This window comes from Gambusia affinis, linkage group LG02, assembly GCF_019740435.1.
Source record: "Gambusia affinis linkage group LG02, SWU_Gaff_1.0, whole genome shotgun sequence".
Lineage (NCBI taxonomy): Eukaryota > Metazoa > Chordata > Actinopteri > Cyprinodontiformes > Poeciliidae > Gambusia > Gambusia affinis.
Window position 1 is genome coordinate 26,076,050 of NC_057869.1, and position 25,108 is coordinate 26,101,157.

A 25,108-nucleotide genomic window follows, 5' to 3' on the forward strand; every position below is an offset into this window, starting at 1 on the left:
TAGAGTTTAAAAAAAAAATAAAAATTTACATGAAGCTGCAGTTGCTGGCTCATTTGTTTTGATAATGGAAAATTGGGAACACAGAGCTGACTGTGCCACATTTATCAGAGTTAACAAATATTTCACTTCTCATCTTAGATCACCACAATGAATCAAGCGGGCATTAGACGGAGCTTTGCCTCCATCTTTTTCCACATTTTTTGCCACTACGGCAGACTTCAATTTACCTCATTTGGATTTTACACAAAGTGGTGACTGATGGGGATAAAAACGGAAAACGATTCACGGCTTTCGAAATCCTCCTCTATGAATATAAATCGCAGTGTTGGTGTATTTGAGCTCAGCCGTCCTCACTCAGTACTGCTGTAGTTGTAGTTTGAAGATGTCTTCACCAGCTTTGGGCAGCTGGAGGTTGACATTTTTGCCCATTTGTGTCGTGGAAAATATTTCAAGCTCAGTCAGATTGCATGGAGAGTGTGTGAACACGAATTTCTACATCAGTATTGGCCACAGATTCTTTGTTGGATTTGGGTATGGAGGGTCGTTTTAACACAGGGATGAGCTTTGTTTTAAAATCACTCTGTTTCATGTCTTCCTGCTTTAACATGAGCAACTCAGTTTCATGTCTTGTTCTTTCTTCGTGTGACTCGTGTGATGCGAATGAAAAAAGTTTCCATTGCAGTTTTGCAAGAAAAGAACAATTTTGATATGGCCACAAAAATGAAACCATCTCACCCTACACTTAAAGAAAAATAGTGATAATTTACGGTAAAATACTGGCAGCTGTGGTTTCCAGATTTTTATTGTATTTATATGGTCAAATTCCGGCATTCACGGCACCTTTGATTTACCATAAATTAGAGACTTTTTTTTTTTCTACGGTGTAGCACCAAAACCTTTTTATCGAAAAACAAGATACTGTCATAAAGTTGCCGTGTTTCCTTTATGCAAACTTATTTTCAAAATGTCAAATTTCGCAACTACTTGGTCCTTGGAAGCACAGCTAATAACTTGATGCAATCTGCTGGGTTTCCTTAAAGAGAAACATCTTTACACTAATTTGAATTATAAACTGAACTTCATGCAGTGTTTGGTGAATAGTATCAAGAGGAATGTATGTGTGACTGAATTGAAACGACGTCTGTTTTCTTTTCACTTCAAAAAATACACTATGTGCTTTTTCACACAAAATTGTGATAAAGTAGATTAAGGTTTGTGGTTGCAACATCCTAAAATGTGAAAGGAACACTGAAAACTGAAAGTGTGTAAAAAAAAAAAAGAAAAGAGGCTGTTTATGTCAATTACACGAGGTTTATTTGAATGCACCAGTTCACCTGAGCAGTTTAAACCGTCGCTGAGTCACTCAGGCCTCGACTTTGGTGTCTACTTCTGCTGCAAAAACAAAAAGAAAACAGAAGCATGCTTCTTACGTCTTAGTTCCCTCACTTTTCTAAGTCATTAATTTTAAGGAGCAAATGTACAACTCTTCCAAAAATCCCTGGGAGTCTTCATGGTCCCGACAACGGGGCAATAAATTCTCATTAAGGCTTTTCCTTTCCCTGAAAGGCAGAAATTGTAGTTGGTGTATTTGTGTCTATAGTCTGAGGCAAATGGAACAAATGAGAACAACTTGTATAGGTAAGATAGGCTTCGACACTTTATATGCCCCCCCCCAATCCCTCCTCCATTTACTACCCCTCCACTCCTCCTCCTTCCACCCTGTCACCCCCTCAGCTCCGTGGGGACTGTCGATGATCAAGCCAGCCACGGGGGAGCGACGGCCCCTGCTCTGCTGCGCTCAGACTCTCCCTGATGACAGACCCATATTTCACCAGACTCATTCTCCTGCGTCAACGTCACCGTTTCCTGCACTGTCGGGGGAGGGGGGGTAGGATGACTCCCATCGTCAGATCAGTGACTCCACAGCCTGGTGGAAGCAGCTTTCTCTTCCCCTCTCTGACGAACATGCCCCTCGTTCCAGACAGCTTGGTGACCCCCCTTCTTGGTGACGGGCTTTTATTCCTCTCATCCTTCACATATACATACCAAGATTAATAAATACAATATTAAAATTACTGACGCACAACCTGTGATGTGTGACAGTATTTTCTGCTCATTCCACTTGAATGTGTAGACTGTTATAGCAACCCTTGTCATGGCGGCTTCTGAAGCATCTAAGTATAATAGTAGAAAGTTGAGTGGAAAGAAAAAGTGTGGTACAAACTGTGGTTGCCTTGAGAGGATTGTAAAGGAAAATGCATTCAATGGATTCATGAGACATGGTCTGCAGTTGGAGTCAGTGTCGTAGGAGACATCACTAAGATAAGTAACCAGGACGCAGGCTGCAGCATTCCTGGTGTTAAAGCTGCAGTTTGTAACTTTTGTTTAAAAGTATATATTTTTCTTACATGTTTGTCAAAACTGCCACTATGTTTTGACATGATGTTATGAGACAATCTGTGAAAGAATCGAGCTCCTCTGCCTTCTCCCGGTGGTCCCAGCACCATCTAGAAATAACCAATCAGAGCCAGGAGGTGGAATTTAGCGCTGTCAATCACCCCTCCGTGTGGCACTGCTCGTCCCTCTTCCCCCCTTGCTCTCTGTTTTGCTCCAGCTGGTATAGCCAGCTGTCATATGACCGCTCAGGCTAGTCAGCATGCGCACCTGTGATGGCAGAAAAACGGATTTCCTGCAAACAGTTGCATTTGCATCAGTAGCACATTTAGTTGAAAGTACATGAGAATGATTGACAGCGCTAACTTTGATAATGACTCAATCTCTTAAGAAATTATTTTTTAAAAAGCAGCAACTTCTATGCTAATTTAATGCTAAGTTAATGCTAATTAGCTGCAACGGCTGCAAGACACCGCATTACCGATCGTCTTTTAATCTTGGCCCATCATTTCACAACAATCATGCACAAGAATCCTGTTGTGCATTAGAACAGGAGCACAGACAAAAAAACAAAAAAAAGAACTTAAAAAGGTTTAATTTGGTTCCTACTATACCTGCTGGCCAAAAAGCAAATACACGCGTGCACACACACACACACCCGCCCACACCTTCAAAAAAAGTTTTTGTAGAAAACTGATGACCTACCGTATTGACACAAAGCCCAGCTCATGAATCATGATAATTAGCATTCCACTAGTGTGCTTTTGTGAAAATTCCTCCTGGGGCATATCTTTTCCAAACAGCATGTCAGTCACTCCCATTGGGTTATAGGCGTTCCATTCAGTCCAGCCATGCATCCAAAACAATGATCTTGGATCTGTAATTTACGCCTAATTAGACGATAATTGGAAATGTTGAAAGTGGGAATCGTTTGGAGCTAGAGGCGCTTATTATCCAGGCTTGTGGCCTTACGGGCTTTTTCCACCAAACTGGTTCCAGTTCCTAACCGGGATCGGTGCTACAGATCGGTGTATGAGAACCAGCTTGTTTATTTTTTATTTTTCCAGAAGATCGTACACCGAAAACAGCACAAACAACACAAAACCAGCTTCTACTTGGATATGTCAAAGGAGGTGTTCGTCTACAGAATGGAGTATCGTCAAGTGTGGCTAATGAGCTCAAAGGATGTAACTACTTATGTTTTAGGGTTTTTTTCAGAGTTTCTCTTTGTATTTTCTTTGTATTCTGCACAGCTGCATCAAAGCAAACAAGACTTATATGATTACACCGCATGCTTTCTAGGTATTTGATCAACAAACAAAACATTAAAGAAGCTTGAACAGTGGTAGGTGGAGCTGAAATGGACAGAAAGGAATTTTAATTAGCAATTAGCTACATATACTGGCAGTACCAGCAAACCTGAAAGAGTGATAATGGATCCAGTCAACCAGATAGTCACATTATATCTCCAAGTTAAATATTACGCAAGGTGCATTAGTAATTACAATATAATTACTATATTGTAATTATATTACAATATAGTTGAAGGTGAGTATTTAGAATCGTTAGCTCAGATGAGCAACAGGATACGATTACAAGTGGCAAACATGGAAACCAAACTCATTAGCGATGTCTACCAGTTTGACTTCTGAAGAAAGTGTCATGGGTCGCGTCAGTCTTTGAATACATACTAGCGTCCATCATAAATGTGCTTCGAGTCATATTTTGGTTCAGAGATAAATTGAAACTGGAACACTCCATTTTTATTTTGCTTGTTCGAAACCAGTTCATGTTGAAATCTGCAACACTTGCTTGTCCAGCAAAGGCAATAATAATGCTGAGTATTTAAGTATTTTCAATGTATATTACTGTCAGTCCTTATAAAGTTTGTATGAATATAGTCTTCTTTTAACTTGTTTATTTTTTGAAAATCCTCCATTTAAAATTAGCAGCATGTAAAAACTAGGTTAAAATTGAAGCTCATCTAATAGACGCCTAGATTAACATAATGACCTAAAGAAGGATTTTAAGGAGATTACGTTTTATGGCTAGTTAGTTCAGAGTGAATTTTTTTCCCTTTTTTCTTTAACCTTTTTTATCTTTAAGACAAATACAAAAAAGTAAATTTGGGGGTTTTCCATATTGCTCTCGCATGATTTTGACATCTTTCTTACATCATTTTGCTTATTAAATGTTTCTCCATGACCAATGACCAAGAGTCTGGCCTCAGTCTGCATGAGCCGCTTTGCAAATGGCTACCCGGTCCTGACCCTGCTTCATTTTTGCCTGGTGTTGACAGAGGAGACAGTTATGGAGTTACGTTTTAGTGTTGTGATCTTAAATCTGTGAAGGATTCGCTCAAATACACTCAGTGGTGCCGGTGTGGCGGCGTGGTGTGTGTGTGTGTCTCCACCTTTATTAAAGTGTTTTTGGTGTGTCAACGTGACTGTGTGTGTACGTATTTAACAGCATGAAAGAGCACTTTATTTCTCTCTCTTAAACTCAAACAGAAAAAGCCACTGTGCTCTGTCGGCTTTAGGTCATAACACGGCCTTCCTGTGCGCCTTACTTTATTCTCTCCCTGCTGCACCGCAGCTGATGTGACTGATCACAAAAAGACCTGCAGGTTTGCTCAAATGTTGTTTATGTGCTTCGTTCTGAGCATAAATAGCTCATGTTTTCATCTATCATTTTAAGTACAAAGACCAGGTTTAAATTCAACCCCAATTTTTAAAAATCTGTCACAGAAACTGTCTCGCACTGAATCTGAAAACATCAAAAAACACTGTGAATTTTGTAGGACAGAATGTTTTTTTTTTTTTTCTACATTTAGAAAACTTCAGTTTGGGTTTGAGATGTTTATTTTCATTTTTGTTCATGTTTGTCCTCATGAGATCGTGGTCACCAGGTTTTCATTGGCTACATCTTTCCATTGTAATAGTTTCCCACTGTTGATTTCGAGCCTTGTTAATCTCCCAGCTGTTTCCCATCAGTTGTCACACACCTGGTTCCAATTCCCACAATCAGTGTTTTCAGCGTCAGAGACTTAAGATGTCTCATGCGCAATTAGTGCTTCCAGCACGTCCATGGACATTTCCCATTTGGTTGTGTTACAACCAAAGACAAATGTGTTTTTACATAGCAGATTATGACAAATAGCTAGTAAGAATAAAGCAGAACTAAAAGGTGGCTTCTGAAGATCTGAATGTTGATTTTCATGTATTATTTACAGCTTATACTTACGGCTTAAGATGTCCAATCTGTGTTTAATAATAAAGCTGCCTGCTAACAGCTCTGCCTTGGCTGCAGCTGCAGTGCAAAGATGATGTGTGTTTTCACTCCACCTCATTAGAGTGGCGTAACTTTGAGTTTCACATGCATGCATCCCTGAAATTACTTAAAAATGGAACAGATTGTTTGAAAACTGACAGCAATGTGTGATACACATGCAATACACCCTTGTAATCAAGGGCAAGTGTGTGAAACACATAAACAGTTAGGATCCGCACCGCTTAGCTAACCAGAAACATGGAGGTGGAAGAGATGTGCAGCGGGCTTGGTTTATAACAAAATCAACTCTTATAGTGAATCTTTTGAGAGAGTGGAAGGAGAACTCTGAAGAGCGGATGAATGGGAGAAATGAGGGACAGAGGAGGATGGATGGAGCATAGATATTGAATTAGAGAATAAGGAAAGTCTGTGGGGGGTGAAGTTAGGACAGTTTTGAAGAGGAAAAAGTGTAGAAAGGCAGCTGGTCCAGATGACATACCTGTAGAGGAATGGCTACGTCTGGGAGAGACGGCAGTAGAGTTTTTGACCAACAGAGCCCTGGAGAGTGAGAAAATCCTGGATGATTGAAGGAGTGACTGATGGGTTCAAACAAAGGGTGGGATAGGTTTGACAGACGAGATTAAACAAGAGGCTTCATAGATCAAGATGTTTGCAGATGACATTGTAAACTGCGGTGAAGGTCAGAAGCGTGTGAAGGGAAACTTAGATGAGGTTTGCCTCAGAGGGAAGAGGGATAAAGGTCAGCAAAAGCAAGACAGAATAATGTGTGTCTGAATGATCGTGAGGAAAGCTACAAAGGTGAAGCTGGAAGGAGCAACAGCGGCAAGAGTTTAAACACCCGGGGTCAACCATCGAAAACAGCGGGCAGCGTAAAAAACAGAGGTGAAGAAGAGTGTCAGCAGATGGAGATGATTGTTAGCAGGAAGGTGTTACAACTTTTGTGATATATGGTTCTGAGACCCTGGAGTTGTCTGGAAAACAAGAGGCTGAGCAGAAGGTGACGATGAAAAAGTGCCGAGATTTTCACTGGGAGTGACTAGGATGAACGGGATTAGAAATACATGGATCAGAGGAACAGCTAAGATTCAGTGATTTGGACAAGTTCTTAGAAGACGCTGTGGATGTACTGGGGGAAGGATGTTGGCACCGCCGGGCGGGAGGAGAAGAGGAAGAAGCCGGACAGCGTTAATGCACATAGTGAAGGAGGACAGGGAGTTGGTTAGTGCAACAGTTGAAGAGGCAAAGGATAGGATAGGGTGAGGTGGAGGCAAGTAATCAGCTGAGGCAACCCCTGAGGCGAGCAGCCGGAGGAGGCGGAAGAAGAGGCAAGGAAATTTGAGTTGTAAGAAAAATTTTAAGGCTGTTTGTCATTTTCCTTCCACTTTTATTTCCCCGGTAATAAAACAAGTTTGTGTTGGTTTGTTTAAAAAAACAAACAAACAAACAAAAAAACACCTTGAAGTTTTTTGTTTGTACTGTAACAAAATGCGTAAAAGTTTAAATGAGGATGTCAGACGTTGAAACATTCTAATTGTTTTGTCTCCTGTGCGTAACTCCCTTATTTCTGCTGTTGGACGTATTGCAGAGGTTTGGACAGACGAATAAATGAACTCCTTTTGAATCCAGCATATTGTGAAATAGCGCTGAAGAAGACACATTGTAGTGGAACCAGTATCTTTCCTCTTGTACCTTATTAGCTTACTCTCAGGCTCAACGTTGTGGCGTAGCTTTAGCTAGCCCACATTGAAATCCAAATGTGCAACTTAAAAGCATAAAATAATGACAGATCGCTTCCTCCACTTTTTTACATTTGTAAACAGATTTCATAGAGGTGCTCAGCGTCGATCCATCCATTTTGTCAAACAGAGCTGTTTACTTGATGTCACAACTCTTTGCTGTCACTACTTGTCTGGAGAAGCCTCTGCGGGCGCAGCAATTACAGAGTTTGCTGTTGGCTGCTGGTGGGTCCTCTGGGCATCTATATTGTGGTCTAATTTCATCCCTACTCTGCGGGGTAATTCGATCGTCTCTCACAGCCTGGGGAAAGGCACACAGTAGGTACAAGGGAAAAGAAGAACTCAGAGAAATCCATTTAGACTGTTTTTAATCCGTTCTATGATGGTCTGCTGTTTACAGTGTGTCAAAGGAGGAGCTGTTTGAAGCATGTGAGGATGGCTTTCAGAGGAAGCAAGAGGCACCAATCACACTAAGTATCCCAGAATCCTCTATGTTCTTGAACAGAGTTTTCCTGTAGAAAAAAAAAAAAATTAAAAAATTAAAAAAACTCCAGCAGTCATCTAGTGCCCCTGGTGGTCAGTCTGTGGGGAATGCTGGACCAGGATTATGGGTGTGTAGCGCCATCTAAAGGTAAGAGTTTGCCCTCTGTGATTTCTGATAATGACAGCGTTTCAGTGTGACTGAAGCATCATTTTCTGTGTGTAATGTTTTGGAAACTATATGAATCACATTTTAATGACCAAAACCAGAGCATCTTTATGAAATGAGATAAACAACAATGAATAGCAAACATAGATAAGAAAAACTGGATGAATGATGGTTACCCCAGATCAGTGGTGGTAAAAAAACCGCTGCCTTTAGCTCTATGTGCTGGTATATAGCGTCTTATTTCCGTCCTGCTTGGACTCTCACCACCACGACTGACCTGTCATTACAGCTGCATAAGGTAAATAACTGTATTCTTCCATTCATGAAGGGTTATTGAGGATAATGCGGTGGCTGAATTTATTTACTTCATACAAGATAGACAGCGCCCCTGTGTGGTCATACAGCGAAACAGAGAACAGTAAGTGTTTCTTTGAATCCACTATTTATCTGTCCAAAAATAACTCTGAGATGAAGAAGAACTAAACAAAAGCAGTAGAATACACGAATTTGATCTTTAAACCCCAAGCCTCACTGTGGATATGATTGCTCAGCTCCATTTTGGCATAGTTCAAATTGAACATTTATTTTCCCAGGGTAGAATGATTCAACAGCTTAAAGCATATTATTTTTATATTCCAAAGCAAGAACTGCGTGCAAAAGTTTGGAGCTCCTGAAGATTTTCTTTAATCCGCGCAGGCTTAAATGTCTAATGCATTTGGTTTAGCGTTCCCAAACCAGTTGGATCACAGCCAGGCGTCCTGGGCAGTCATTTACAAGCTCCTGGCATGAGTCCAGCTGGATAGTTGACCCCTCTTCTCGGCAGAGTTCATTTAAAGTGGTGGTTTATCTGCGGCCGACCCAACTTTTAGTTGTTGCCCACAAGTGTTTGCAGTGACTGGCGTGAGTGGCTTTTGGGAGTCTTGGGCAGGAAGTTTGATGTAAGGTTGAGATGTTCAGGAACGACCGAGACTCAAACTGAAAGCTGCCAAAACACCAGTGATGCTGTCCAAAGCTTCACATTATTAGCATGATGACCCCCCCCCCAAAAAAAAACAACAACAAAAAAAAACCCCCAAAAAACGATTTCTTGTTATGACAAGAGAAAACTTTAAGCTTGGGTGAAACCACATGGAGAAGAAAACTTTTTTGACCTAAGAAGAGAATCGGAGCATAGCAGGAGGTATTTATGAAGACGTCAAGGTGTTGAATTCGCCTCCAGACAACCATACCAGCTGTGAGGTTTTATTTTTCTTCTTTTATCTGGTGATGGTATATCGCCCAATCGTTGATGATCTAATGAATAATGAGCACTACCTCTAAATTTTGCAGTCTCACTCTATTGCAACCAACACAGGATCGATAAAAGGCTCATATTAACCTTCTGGATGTTCGTGATCCCATCGGGTTCTTGCTGACTTTGCTTAAAATCCAACAAACCCAGCTATCAAAATAAATTCTACCATTTCTGTTTGGTTCAGCAGTGTGGTCATGGTAAGTGAGATTATGCAGTGGTGTACATATGTGTTAGTCTCTTATGTATCATTTCGACTCCTTTATACATTTTCTTAAATAAAAAGTACCTCTTATGCAATTATTCCATCCTGGAAAAGAATCAGCTTAAATAAGCTTAGTAAAAGTCCAAATTAATGACATTCATGCTAATTATAAATGCATATAACCATTCAACTAGAACTGTAGTTTCCTGCTTGCTTAACAGAATAATGAGGCTTATTTAAGCATGAGATGTGAATGTCATGTTTTCAGGATGAGAAATTTGACCGAAATCGTCTGGTACCAAACAAAGAGAGCAAAATTAAAACTCAAGGTTCGGATTATCAGTGACAAAATCCACTTAAAGTGATGCATTAATCCATTTTTTTTATTATAATACATCCATTTGCATTTCCGAACAACATTATTGTTAAAGATCATGTAAATGTTCCACAAGCTTGAGTTTTTTTAGAGTAACACCCGTCAAAACATGTTTACAAAATTAGTATCTCTGGTTTACATGTAAATTCCAAATGTGACAAAAACTAAAAATATCTCTATAAAACCAATAGATACTATAAAAACTATAAATCATGGATACATGATTTTTACATATTCATATGAAAATACTTTCCATATGCAGAAAGCATGAGAAGTACATTCACTTTTACTTTTGTTCATATAAATCTCTATTGCTAAAGGTTTTTAAATTAGCGCAGGGCTCTTATGTCATCACAACACTTACAGTACTTAAACCTATTTCTTTTCTCTTCAAAGTGAAGAGGAAATAGATTTTCAAGAAAATTAAATCTAAAAATACCTCAAAGAATACAAATGCCCTTTTATGGAGATTTGAAGAAAGAAAAGAAAAAAACAGCTACCAAAAGATGTTCGCTGCTCTTTCTTTTTCTGCTACTTTTCCTTCGCTCTATTTTCGATGTAAAACGGTTTTGGATGTTCCCAAGTGAAATTTTGGCATTCAAATTTCTGACGTCTCCCGCCCTGGCGCCGCTACATCTGGTTGTCGTTGTACTGCGGGCTGGAGAATTGATCCTGCATGGCTCCGGCAGCTGCCCCCATGGCGGCCTGCTGGGCCGCCGCCTGGACGTGCGGGTTCTTCCAGGCTCCCGTAGCCCACTCCTCCTGAGCTTTGGACATGCTCGCCCCAGTGCCGCGATAGAAGTTATGGATCTGCACGCAAGATGGGGTTATGAATTAATAACAATACGGCTTCTTATGAAAGATAACTTTTGTTTTGTTTTTTTAAGAGAACCTTAGCAAGCAAACAGCATCAACAAGCAGTGGAACACGGTGAGGGATAATGTGTCCAAGTTTAAAGCAGAGTTCAATTACAAAATATTATCCGAGGCTTTGAACTGCTCACAAAGCATCGTTCAATCCTTTAGAAAACTCTAAAGATATGGCACAATTCCTAATGGACTAACACACGACCATCCACTGAAATCAGAGAAGCAACTAGGAAGGCCTCGGTAACTGTGGACGAGCGGCATCGAGGATTGGGAGGATTTGTCGGCTGAAAAACTGTTAGTGGAGCAAGAAGGAATCCAAAATTAGCTGTGGTTTTATTTGGGCACAAGGACAAACCAAGTAGAGGAAACAGAAAGTGAATAATTGGAGGTGCTCTCACTATTAGACAGTAAAATTCGACTTTTTGGGGATGGTGAATACAGGAAAGCGTCGTGCATGATGGGAATGTTAAATGCAGTAGCTTGGAATTAGTATTAGAATTATTTTGTCACTGTGAAAGACAGTGCAACAAAATAAGAATAATAATAAGAAACAGCAACTATTGAAAACAGCGCAAATAAATAAGGAAATACAGACATAATTAAATAAATATCAAGTTATGATATCAGTAATAAATAAGGTTTGCCACAAGGCTTTCACATCAAACATGTGGAAGAGGGTGCTCTGGTCAGATGTTATCAAAACTGAACTTTACGATGGATCCAATCTGACAAAGCTTCAGCAATTTTGTGAAGAAGGATAGAAAGGGGGAAGGCCAGCTACCAGATATGCAAAACTAATAGAAGAACCCTGAACAACTTACAGCTGTTAGCAAAATGTTCCTTCAAAACCTTGAACCTGCCTTTTCCTACAGGCATCTTTGCAAAAAGAGAATACCTTAAAAAATCACTCTCAAGATGTTCAAAGCTGGTAAAGGTAAACCACCAAAAACTGCAAAATAAACCCCCCAAAAAAGTGATTCTAGACGATATTGACTCCGGGGTGGGGGAACTACATACATTATTTGGTTTCTTTATTTGACCTCATGTGGCTCTAAAAAGCAATGAAGCTGTAAAATCTCTTACCTTGGTGAGTGCAATGAAGGACAGCGAGGCCACAGCCGTGAACATGATTGTGGGGATGAGCATGACTAAAGCAATGAAAATGTTATAGCTGAAGAAGGAGATGGTGGCTAACCAGCCGCTGTAAAACAAAAAGATACGAGTGTTAGAAAATGTCACTTAATTATTTAAATATTAGCATCAGAGAATCCGGACCAAAAAAAAAAAACCAGGAGAACATAAACCGTCTTATATTGGACTCTATGGTGTTCCTCCATCTTACAGAGCTGAACATCTGGCTGCTAAGTGGTGTAATATTCATAGATTTAAGTATTGTGATAAAAAAAAGTTAAGGTTTTATGGATGGGAACGTCCCGATGCACATGGTGACATTTATTAACTTTATAGAGGCTGTCGTAACATTAATTTCTGGTCATCAGCCTGAGTCAGGTGGCATTTACAGGATTACTTTAATGGCCTCTCAAAGTATAATATGAGGAATAATATAAAAGTTATAGCGAGCCAATATCTGAGAGTTTGACATTGTAGTCTTTATGAGAAGCAATGAGAGGAAAAGAAAAAACTGTATGTCTAATTTGAGTGGCACTGTGATTCTCCTTCAGCATAAAATATGACAACGACCAAAGAAGTGACCTTCAACCATTTAGGATTTTATATGTTTTGTTCTATATTCTTTAAAAAAAAAAAAAGTCAAGACTTTTTACTTCTTTGTCATTCTAAATATATACAAAAAAAAGCTTACCATTTTATGCACAGAGCTAATTTATAAAACATTAAAGCAAATGACACATTTAATCATGAGGATTTGGTTTAAAAAAATGTGGCTTTGCCTGCTTTTTATGTTGGGATTCGGTTTCCTGGAAACTGTCTTTGTAAAATTGTACTTCTCAAGAATGTCCCTCTCCAGAGTTTGTCTCGTTGGGACGTGCAGTCTTTGTGAGACTGCACAAGGTTTAAAACGGGGGTTAATGGTTCACCTGCCAACAGGATGACAACACCAGACATAAAACCGTAGCTATTGGCAGTTTAGATCAAAGTACGTTCATACATTCAAATTTAAAGTCCAGACCTGAAAACAATTAAGCATCTGTCTGGGAAAACCGTGAAAATTGATGCTCCGACTAAGTTATTTTTCTATGAACAACAAGAAAAAAAAAATTGGTAGAGAGATTTTATTCTCCACTATGATTTCTTGCAATCATAGTTTGCAGCTATGATTGTAAGAAAGTGTACTTCTATATTCTATTATTGACTCAAATCAGTCAATATGCTGCACACACACATTTTGTTGGTGTAGTGCAAATAATCCCAATGAAATACGTTGATTTTTGTGGTTGTAAAGTGACGTGTTTAAACTTTTCAAGGGGTAATGAATTCTTCAGGCATTGTAAATACGTGTTTATTATTACATTGTTGTTGTTTGTTGTTTTTTTTAATTTTTTTATTTGATCAGTTCTGTTTTGTTCTTTCTCTATCTGCCAGCAGCACATTGGCTTTATTTACATTTACTTCACTTGGGTTTATATTTGACCATTTTCTGATGGTAACAGTGGTACTAGAGCTAAGCTCAGCTTACTTTTAATATTTTGTTCTGCAAAATTTCAAAATCCCTTCTCACAGCAACTCTAAGGTAAGGTAAATATAAAAATGGAGCATTTGGAAATTTAGGTCCAAACCGCGCAGAGTTCAAAGGGGCGAAACAGCTTCGAATTAGCTCAACAACAGATGGACGAGAAAGTTAAAAAACAAAATCTCCTTTTGAAGCAGATGTTGTGCGTAGAGCCTCTCTCTAACTCTTACCATACTCCCCACCCTGGGATACCGATGCTCTGGATGATGCTGATTCCAACTTGGGCCATAAACACAAAGAAGAACAGCATGAAGTTGAAGGAGCTGTCAGACCTAAAAAAAATAAAAAAAACATTTCTATTTCACTTTTTTTTTTTCAGGATGATATAAATCTTAAACATTGCCCAAGAATTTCGACGGCATTGGTGAGACGTGTGTGTAAAATCCTTAAAAATCAACTGATCTTTTAGCGCCGCGGCATAATCTCAAGCTAAAAACTTTCTTGCAGTTTTATGTCAATGATGTTTGAAGAATTAGTTTTACATCCCCTTCCTTATTCTTCAGGGTTTTTGTTAGCTGGATAAACTCAGCGATCACAGCTGCGTTTAATGTGGCAGGTCATTTTCTGGGCGCTTAAGAACTCATTCACATCCTGATAATTACAAAAGAAATGTATAAATAGAAAATGCATGATTACATCTCCTTAACAAGACTTAGAGATGCCAGTCCACATCTTTACATGGAGTATATTGAAACCTATTTAACTCTTTCTACATACTTGATATGCCTTTTTTGTTGTACCATGCAAGTTGAATTGGTTTTAGTCTTTTTATTGGTCAGAGATGTCAATTCCTGCGGATCCATGTTCTCAATCGATTGAAAGCACTTTTTTCAGCTAACTTAAACTTCGTCTTATGTACATATTTAACATAAATTCAAGAGGACGTTTATTAAAATGAGCTGCCACGAAAGATGAAGACGTGTCACTTCTTGGCAAATAGTGAACAAAAACACACTTAGATGTCACATGTGTATGTTTGGAAGGAAATGTCCTTTGTAGCCTACAGATGCTCGATTTCGGCACCAGAAGATAAAATCACACCAGACACCGTCACACTCAGAATGATTTACTTTTTTTTTTACAATCCTTCAGATTTACAACAACCTGATCATCAGACCCAGTAAGGGCACTGCTTGAAAGCTGCGTGTTTTCAATTCTGGACTTACTTGAATGCCTTGTAAATGGGCCTGAACCAACACACATAGGAGCAGGGGGTGAACATCAGGAGCCAGATGAGGGATAACCCAAAGTTGGTGACTCCACCGCCGCCAAACATCCAAGCAAAGCAGGCGATGAAATTTACTGCAAGGGTGGCACTGTTCACTGCAAAGGAACCACAGAGACATTACGGGCTTTTGGTGCGAAACGAGAACAGAAGCTTATATCGACTTCATGCGCATGCACATGCATAGAAGAGTTTCAAAAAATTAGAATAAAATTTCTAGGAAGGCAACCTGCGACTTTTTATATTCAGGATATGATGCTTTAATTCCACGAGGGATGGACGAACAGTTTAGGAATCACACTGATTAGAAAATGAAGTGTTTTAGGATTTTAGGGGGGTAGGGAGAGCAATGCAGTGCTTAAACACAAGAAGAGAAATAAAATAATAATATTAATAATAAGAAGAAGAAGAATAAAAGAAAAAATTTCCATGCACAAAGTCACTTTGGTTTGAGATTTTCGGTGAAACTATAAAAACAAATGTGGAAAAACATTTGGAAAAAAAATAACACAACGTAGAAACAGTAAACATGCACATTACTGTTTCATATCACATGACTTACCAAATTAAAATCAGGCACAGAAAAAAAAGTGAATGGCTTTGATAACAAGTGAAATACCTTCTGTTTAGCATTTATTTTTTTAAAAAAGGAACCTGCAGAAAGAAAGAAAAAAATGACTTGTAGAGTTAGTTTGCAGCGCAAGACGTACGGAGTGTCTTGCAAAAAAATGTCACAGCCTTTGAATTTTTCACATTTTGTTACAACTACACCATCGTATTTCAAAGGGATTTCCCGTGGCGACACAAAGCAGGGCATAATCAGTATATGATTATGTAGAAGTACGTAAAAGTAAACATGGTTTTTGAAATGCGACATTTCAAACATACAAAAAAAAGTACAGCAAGCACATATTTTCAGAAGCCTACGACCAACACTGGAATGCATGCCGCACTTTGCTGATTTATAATTTTAAATAGAAGAAAAAAATTAACCCATTTATCATTAATCTTCCACTTTGAAAATATACAACTCTGCTAATTCAATCACATAAAACTCCATTTAAACGCAGGGAGGTTTGCATATGCACACTGAGAAAAACGTGAACAAGTTATTGGAGCGTTATTCAGTTTGCAAAAAGCACTGTAGGTCAGGAAATGACGCTAGTGAATCCAGCATCAAGCGTGATTCTACTCACAGATCCACAGGTTGTACATTTTCTTGCACATGCTGCGGTGCTGCTCAGGGATTTCCTCGAAGTTTTGGTAGAAACAGGGCTTCAGAGGAACAAACCCGGGCAGAGGAGGGAAATTGGGCTCCGTATCTGTAAATAATTAAACAATGGTTAGACATATACTCGAATATATATATATATATATATATATATATATATATATATATATATATATATATATATATATATATATATATATATATATATATATATATATATATATATATATATATATATATTATTATTATTATTGTTGTGAATGTCGATTTACACTGACCAGCCATGACGACACACGGTAGTGGTTTGCTTTAAGATTTAATCTTCCGCCAGGCCCGTCAACCCTATCAAACAAGAGGAGACTTCAGGTTGGTTTAACTGGGAACTTCGCGATAACTTTCAGATGACTTAATACTTAATGTGGTGACTCGTACAGTTACTGCACTGAACAGTTTAAAAAAAAATAAAATAATAATAAAATAGGTTAACAGTGGACGGAAGAGCTCATGGCTGCCGTCCAGGCGTTTGCGGGAAGATAGAATTTCTGCTAAGATGTGAACGACTCAATCTCTCCGCCCGCACGCGCCCACACACACGCAGGCCGGTGACAGCCTCGCGCAGCCTGGAAGCGGATGAGACGCGCTATTGCCTACTGCGAATGGCGGAAATGTGGGAGTCGGCTGTCGCTGCCAGGAATTACAGATTCAACGGGAAACTTAATCTGCTTACCTCAGAGAGCGGCGGCTCCTCGGTCTAATATGCTCACAGACACACACACACGCACGCGCACATACCGTGAGTTCACCTGTGTCCCGAACACACTATGAATACCAATCTAAGGCCTCGCTGTTGGGAGATAACGGTACTTTCTTCTGCACGGTATAACAGCAGTAATAATTTATGGTCGTTCTAATCCTCCACCAATCACCGCGCAGAGCTCTGCTGTCACTTTGATTTTGTCCAATGGTGGGATTACGTTAATCCTTGACGTTGAATTGCTGACCCAATCGCTGTTCGGAACCCTGTCCATGGTGCTGAACGCACAGACTGAGGCGCCAGTTTGTCGGAAGAGACTGACTCTTCTCTCTCTCTCTCTCTCTTTTTTTTTTTTTTTTTTTTTTTTTTTTTTTTAACAATTTGTGGGGTTTTCAATGCCAGAACAGTTCGTATTGTGTATTAAAATACGGAATTTTATGAGACTTGTTTTATGAATAAATTGCATCTACCGTGTTAAATCACTAAGGAACGGAGCTTATCGTTTAGGTTTCCGAGGTGTCTTGAACACATCGTGATCCTGACGCTTATGAGGAGATCCTATGTAACACATTATCTTACAGGTGCATCTAAATACATTAGAATGTTGTGAAAAGTCATGTATTGTATCCACGCATAATAGAAAATTGAGAGGAAGGAAAAAGTGTGAAAGGATTAAAAAATATATCCATTCTGGACATGCGCTATGACTGCTAAAATCCTTGTTACTACTGCTTCTAGTACTACTACCTGTTAAGCCAGTGAAAAACCAAGACAACATCGAAATCATTTTACATGGACTAAAGTGAAAAATGTCCTGATTGTTGTTCAATGATCCAAATTTTTCAACTGACTTATGATAGGCTGTTTAGAACCAGATAGGGTTTCTACTTTACACAAAAACACTCCAGTATAGATGGCTCAAGTCCTTTATGTTCATCTCTTATTTGACTATCTCTTCATTTTATTGCTCAGCCTTTTAACTTGACCTTTTTTCTCCCCCTCACAACAAACAGGTACACCGCTGACATCCGAAACAGATCACTTCTCCCTTTTACCTCATTCAGAAACTAATAGTCCTGTATGAGTCCACCTGGCTCCAACAACTCCACCAGCAGAACCCAGCCACTTTAGTCTGCAAAGAATAGATATCACTCTGATAACGAAGCATTGATGCAACACAGATAAACTTTCGTGGTTCACTCTGAAGATTTGTTTCCAGCATAGGAGGAGCGGCTGATAAACAACAAGGACGCTGACTGTGTGGCGAAGCGCTGAATGAATAATAAACCGAGAGAGCCGAAGACAAGAACAGGAAACAAGGGGAAGAAAGAAGAAAGAAGTCATGGGACTGGGCTGAAGTCAATTTGGGTTTGAACAGAACCCCTCCCTTCTTACTCTGGCTGTATGTTTAGGATCTTCCTCTTACGAAAAGGGAAGATCCTAAGGGAAGAGGAACGATTTAGAGTCAGTGCACAGCTTCAGTTATTACAACTAAAAACCAGTGATCAGGCCAGAAACCTGGGAGTAGTGATGGACTCTGACCTGAACCTTCAGAGCCACGTAAAGACAGTCACAAAGACGGCCTTCTATCACCTGATGAACATTTCCAGGATTAAAGGACTAATGTCTCAGCCAGATCTAGAGAAACTCATCCATGCGTTTATCTTCAGTCGTATTGATTATTGTAACGGCGTCTTCAGAGGTCTGTCCAACAAATCAATCAAACAGCTGCAGCTGATCCAGATTGCTGCTGCTCGTGTTCTCACTAAAACCAGGAAGATAGAGCACATAACACCAGTTTTAAAGTCTCTCCACTGGCTCCCTGTAGCTCAAAGAATAGACTTCAAAATACTGTTGTTAGTTTATAAATCACTGAATGGTTTAGCACCACAATACATTAAAGATTTGCTGTTATTGTATCAACCTTCCAGACCTCTCAGGTCTTCTGGTTCTGGTCTGCTCTGCATCCCCAGAACCAGAACCAAACGAGGAGAAGCGGCATTTAGCATCTATGCACCAAAAATCTGGAACAAGCTTCCAGAAAACTGTAAAACAGCTGAAACACTGACTTCCTTTAAATCTCAACTAAAAATCCACTTGTTTAGAGTTGTATTTGAAATGTAATCAATTACAAATTTATTGACGGAATCTGACTATGTTGTGTTTTTATTGTTGATTTTATGTTGCATTGTGTTTTTGTGTTTGATTTGATGTAAAGCACTTTGAAATGCCTTGCTGCTGAAATGTGCTATACAAATAAAGTTTTGATTGATTGATTAAACCTTTTAACGTGTCTAACAGGTTATCTTCTATATTGTCCATTGAATCTGATTGTCTTCCACGACATTGTGTTTTAGAATGTTGGGCAAAATCTTAAATTAAATAAAAATGCACCTTAAACTTTATGAGAGAGAGAGAGAAAAAGAGAGTAAAACTTAGAGGAAAATGATTTGTTTTTAAGCAAAATTCAGAACCCGCATGTAATAATTTTATTTAAAAAAAATGTTTCAGTCACTCACAAATTTCATCGTTAAATTATTCTTGATCAGTTTTGTCCAACGTCTTATGTATTCTTGCAGCTCTGCGTCCTTGTCCTCCCGAGGAGCATAACTGAATCTTGTTGCCATGTGTGTTCAGTGTTTTCTTAGTCTCTATGGAGATCTTTTCCTGCTGACCAAGCAGTTCCAAGACAACACACGGATGTAAGAAATGCAAATTCTTATGCAGACTTCATGAGAAATTAATTTACTGTAACTTATTTAGCATTCAGCTTCAGACTGGAATGAAGTCGGTTTGGGTGAGATGTGGTCACATCACTGAAATCCAGAAGGGGGCACTGTTGTCAGTGTCTGTCTACAAGTGTCTGTCTGAAATGTGGTAGTTTCAGTTCAGCCACAAGCACTTATTGTTTTGGGGGGTTTATTATTATTAATAATAATAATAATAATAATAATAATAATAATAATAATAATAATAATAATAATAATAATAATAATAATAATAATAATAATAATAATATTATTAACAGACAAGTTTCTAAGTGTCAGGTGTGTTTAGTTGGATCCTACAAGCTTGTCTCACCAACGCAAGTTCAGAAACAAGGCGTTACATAAATGTTCCATTATCCCGACTTCTTTGAAGAACATGTTCTTAAACTCTGGGTTTTTATCTGTAAAAAGAATGATAAAAAAAAAATTATACAGAAAGTGTATATATCTGTGATTTGCAGGTAAAATTAGAATTGAACCACACCAATAACTCTCACATTTTGTGAGTTCATAAAAATCTAACTTGTGTTAATGCATTTATTGGAGACTTATTTAACAAACCAATACAAAACTAAATGTAACTGAGAAGTGAAGGAAAAAGAATGAGACTGTTTTTTTTATTATTAGTTATTTGTTACAAGTAACAGTTTCAGAAGTGAGACAGGCATTCAGCAATGAGGCAATGATTTGTTGAACCGCCTTTTACAGCAGCAAGTCTTTTTGGGTGGGTCTCTGCCAGGTCTGCATATGTAGAAAGTGAAATTTATGACAATTCCCTTTTGAGAAATAATTCATGGTCAACCAGATTTGACAGTGATCTTTTGTAAATAATTATTTTCAATACTTTTCGTAGATTCCAAATTTGATTTAGGTATGGATTTTGAGTGGATACTTTTAAAGGCATAAATTTGCATCACCGTGGAGTCGCACGTGGCTCTACAGACCTTCCACAATCGATCTTAATAAATTTGCTGATTGTTTTTAAATATAAGTAAAATAACAAATGGATGTCTTTGTGATGTTTGTTTTCAATTCTGGATTCTCTAGGTGTCCACCAGGGGGCGCGGTGGACCTGGAGGGTGGGGCTAACAGGTGTGCTTCTGCCCACCTGCATGTACGGCAATGTAATCAGTTGTCGGTTGGTGTATTTGAGGAGCTGGCTGTCAGTCAGTTGAGCCTTGTGCTACAGCCTGTGAAATCGGTCACTACAATTTCCCCCAAATGCCGCATTCTTAGTAAAAGCCGCTCCCAAGTAAAATGGTCCTGTCGTTCCGACGCCCGAATAAGACGCCGACATGTCCACTGGACTGGTGGATGACGAGCGCTGGTGCCATGACTGAGATAAGAAAACATATATCATGTTTATATTTACATACGTTGCTGCAATAATTTTTAATGGCTTATCGCGTGAACAAGCTTGTTCATGTGTGATGCTAATTTCATTAATTTAATGGAAACGTCGCATGTGCGAAATTGCATTTTTATTTTTGAAAATGCAAAACAAAAACCTTCAGATTTTGCATTTTCTACATTTCCCGGTAGAAGACGAACAGAGATTTGCGGACATTTGTAATGGAAACGCGGCTGCGGCTCTTTAATAAAACTTTTAAAACTATCTTTTGAGACGCTATGCAACATGTGGGTCACTCACCTGAACGTGACAGTTTTAGCACTTTTGTTTTTTTTCTTCACGCCATTTAAATTTCACAACAGAACCTCAAAAAAAGTCCTCATGTTTTATACTTGCATCACTAGTTGAAAATTGTGCCTTTTCTCTTTACTGCATATTCCACAAATATCAAATATGGACAGAGGTAAATTTTTAGTTCTCCTGAGGGCAAAAATGGCTCTTTGGATTGTAAAGGTTGCAGACCCCTTATCTAAACCATTCAGTTATCAAGCCAGATTTGTGGAGTGTGCAACTAAACGTTGTTATGACAACGGATTCTCCCCCTGCCCCGAGCTGTGGATCTCTTCTACTGTCAATTCATGGCAGCTCCTCTGACAGAGCACTGCTTGCCGGGCCTGAAAGAAATTCCTCAGCCATGCACTTCCACTTTAATTTGTTGCATTACTGTATGCTGGCATTTCACATAAAATTCAAGTCAAACAGAATTATGTTTATAGCAGTAACAGGATAAAATATGAGAAAATTCAAAGAGTTTGCAGGGAGGAAACTCCTTGTAAAAGAAATCTTAATTTCAAGGCGTCGTAAATTGAGGGAAAAAAAAAAGAAAATATTATCGGGCGACTAATATAACTGACAGCCCAATCTTATGCAGGAGATGTAATTCCTGCAGGAATACAGTTCTTAAAGGGACTGTGTTAAATCACTGAGTTTATAGTTCGCAGTTATTCTTAGGAATGCAACAGATAAAAGCCCACAAGGGGCTGATAATCAGTAGAAAGAAAACAGAATCAGTATCATCATTTGCTGTGTCATTCAACTTTGTTTTATCCTGCTGAAGTTCCTGATTTAAAGCATTTTATTGGCGTTAATCAGTGCCACACTCTAAGCTCATGTAGAGGTCATAGTAGTAGATTCATGTGGATTTTAATAGCCACCACTAATTACATTTTCATTCATTTATTTAGCTCGATTGAATCTTGAGTTTGTTGTGTAAATCATAAGTTTCGTGTCTGTATGCTGATCCGACAAAATTATCTTTAACTGCATATGCAGTCTTTTAGCTGACACCTCTGATTCAACTACAAACTTTTTACTCTATGGAGGGCAGCTATAAATTATTCACAGAAAACCTGCCTATTTGTCGACGAATCAAACATTGAAGCAAAATGACCAAACTATCATTTTGATGCGATTTATTTTCTGAGTTATGACTTCTACCAGCTTTGCACATCTAAAAATTGAAGGTTTCACCCTCCATGTACAAAACAGCTTAAAAACACAAGTTTTCTTTTATATAATTACTGCAGAAGGTGAGACGAGATGAATATGCTTTCGACCCTGATTCAATGCTTTGTAGAATCCGTTGTTGTGACTGCATAACGCAACAGCAAATCTTTTGGGGTTTGTCTCTACCGGCTGTACACGTCCAGAAGTTGAACGTTTTGCCAGTCATCTTTTGCAGAATAATTTATGCTCGGTCAAATTGGACGGGGAGCATCTGTGAGCAGTGATTTATTTATTTATTTTTTCATCTATAAATCTTTCAGTTGGGTGTACATCTGTAGTTTGTCTGGACATTTTTAGCACATCGATATGCTTTGACAATTGCAGCTGCAGTGATTACATTCTGGGTCTCTGTCTTGATAGAAAGCGAGCTTCTGCTCCAGGTTCTATTCTTGGAAAAGTTACACAGGTTTCGTTGCACGATTCCTCATAACTCCATCAATCTTCTCATCAACTCTGACTGATGGAGTTGACTGATGGTGTTGGGTGAACCCTTTCTACCATCAACAGCTTTTGCTGTGCACTCTAAACACTCCCACTTTGCGATTATGTGCTACTTTGTCTCAGTCTGTCATATTCAGTCCCAGTAAGTTGCACCTTGAGGTTTGTGGTTAGCGAGTGACAAAATGTGCAAAAACGGTTCAAAGGGTGTAATTCCTTTTTGCACAGCACTGTAAGCAAGGACACTTGGGGGAACAAATTAAGGATAGAACTTTAAATGTTGCTGCTGCATATTTGCTTTCAGAAACATTACTGAGAAGCGAGCTTTCCTCTTGTGTTTTCTCTGCCGTTAGTGATGCAGTAAAAAATAAAACAAATCTCTTCCTCTGCATAGGTGCAACTTGCATACTGAACTTGAGTCCGCAGGGTATCAGGTTGGAGGCAACAGTCCAAATTTTGGATTCAGTGTTTTACACCAGCAGAGGAAGAAGGATAAACAGGAAAATTAGAGCCGGACAACAATTGCAGAGGACACAGTAATTCTATCTGGCTCAATCTCATGATCCAACACCCCAGATATTTGCTTTTAATCAGACACCTGGGAGCTGCATCCGTCCATTTCATCAGCGCCAATCAGTCCTGCATCAATGAATACAGCGAGGCGGGAAATCTTGTTACATGATATGTTATCACCAGAAGGAACAATTTCATCTCAGACTGGTTTTGTTTCACTGTTTTTTCATTTTGTGTCAGGCAACATAAGAATTTATAGCCAGAATAGTAAAACAACACTTATTTAATAGCACTTATTAAAGTTGTGGGGTAAAAAATAAATAAATAAATCAGCACAAGACTTTTCTTCTATCTTGGGGAGTTACTTCTGCTAGAATGTCTTGTCATATGGTGTGGAACTTCAGTAAAGCTCCGCGTTCGTCCTGGCCGCTAGTGCTGGTGAGTGTTGGGGATGGTGCTGGTATCAGTGATGCTGAGGGCGCTGCAGGAGGCGAGTCTTTGTCTGCACTGGGTAGGCTCTGCTCCAGCTGGCTCCTGCTATGTGTTTACATGCAAAAGTCAGTGGGTCCCTCAGCACATGGAGCAATGGTGGGGCCAGCAGCTGGTTGATTGATTGGGATGCAGAAGAAGCCCTCCCCTTCACCAGCCCACCTCTTTTTTTTTTTTTTTACTCAGGGAACACATGAGCCCCTCCTGCTCCCGGCCCCCCTTTTACTTAAAACCCTTTACTAACAAAGGTGCATGCTTTCACACAACAATGCTACAAAAAAAGCTTTTAAGAATGAATGTGCGGTTATCTAAATACATTGCGCTCACGTTTTTTGCAGCCTCTTCTTCAGAGCTCCCAAACGTCGCTACCGCACTTCCCACCACACTGGGTTCATTGGGGTGCAACGCATTAGTAGTCTTCACAGACACCCATCCGGGCCGTTCTCGACTCTTTATTTTGCCTCAGCACATGCAGAATCCTTGTACTAGATGACCCCCTTCCCGTCACCCCTACTGCGGGGCAGCCATGGGGCTGAGATGCATTTGTTGTAACAAATTTCCAAGTGCATTTCTAGCCGGCAGCGTGTCTGCTACGAACGGGTCCCCCAAGGGCGAGAGGAAGGAATGGAGTCCCAACAAAAAGAGAAAGGGGTGTATGCGTGCGTGTGTGTGTGTCACCGACAGCTTCTCTGGACTCCAGCGGACTACCATCCAGCCCCTGTCTGGTAAACGGGCGCGTGCGTGAGGGGATACGTGTGCATGTGTGCGGCCAAGCGTGTATGTGTGTGGTGTGAGGATAGGAAAGCAGCACACACACACACACACACACACGCACACACACCCCTAACATTCGCTCGCAACATGGCGTTGAAGCGCCGAGAGACACGACAGCTCTGCCCCGACTAATGCGGTGGTTCTGCGCGGAAAGCCCGGGGACCGCTGCCCGACAGAGACCCAAACCTCCACTGAGACTCCCGTTACGCACCGCCGTGGACAATAACGGATTCCAGCGTGTGCATGTCGCCGTGAGGGCTCGAAACTACGGTGTATGTGATTGTATACAGGCACACGCTTCTACCCCGCTGGTGGAAATCAAAGGCTGTACATGGCGGTGGAGAGTATTATTTGGCTGTTCTGTCTTCTTTCGCTGTATTGGGGTCCAACCAAGCAAGGTAATGGTCCTTTTTTTGTAATCATAAAAGAGGTTGGGGGTGGGGGGATTGTTTGTATGTGTGTTTGTTTCGGCGGGGTG

The 25,108-nt window shown here is 39.6% G+C and overlaps 2 protein-coding genes across 5 annotated transcripts in view; one reads left to right on the forward strand and one right to left on the reverse strand.

Annotated features, from left to right (window-relative positions):
• Positions 1-9,939: 9,939 nt before the first annotated feature.
• On the reverse strand, positions 9,940-16,879 carry LOC122821074 (secretory carrier-associated membrane protein 5-like). 3 transcript variants are annotated; one of them, XM_044098955.1, is made up of 7 exons: positions 16,770-16,879; positions 16,256-16,319; positions 15,943-16,068; positions 14,688-14,844; positions 13,692-13,793; positions 11,895-12,012; positions 9,951-10,752 (listed from the first exon to the last, which is right to left on the reverse strand). In XM_044098955.1, exons 2-7 carry the CDS (start codon positions 16,260-16,262, stop codon positions 10,573-10,575), a joined length of 690 nt encoding a protein of 229 aa, XP_043954890.1. In that variant the 5' UTR covers positions 16,263-16,319; positions 16,770-16,879; the 3' UTR covers positions 9,951-10,572. The 3 variants fall into 3 exon arrangements, with proteins under 3 accessions (XP_043954881.1, XP_043954890.1, XP_043954885.1); XM_044098950.1 differs by having other exon boundaries at positions 16,705-16,868; XM_044098946.1 differs by having other exon boundaries at positions 9,940-10,752; positions 16,256-16,868.
• Positions 16,880-24,455: 7,576 nt separating this feature from the next.
• Positions 24,456-25,108, forward strand: part of igdcc4 (immunoglobulin superfamily, DCC subclass, member 4) — a 56,819-nt gene continuing 56,166 nt past the window's right edge. Inside the window, exon 1 of one of the 2 annotated variants that reach the window (XM_044097830.1) lies at positions 24,456-25,028. In XM_044097830.1, coding sequence (XP_043953765.1) covers positions 24,962-25,028 — 67 coding nt within the window. In that variant the 5' untranslated portion in view covers positions 24,456-24,961. The remainder of the gene's footprint in view (positions 25,029-25,108) is intronic. The other variant, XM_044097822.1, reaches the window with a different exon arrangement.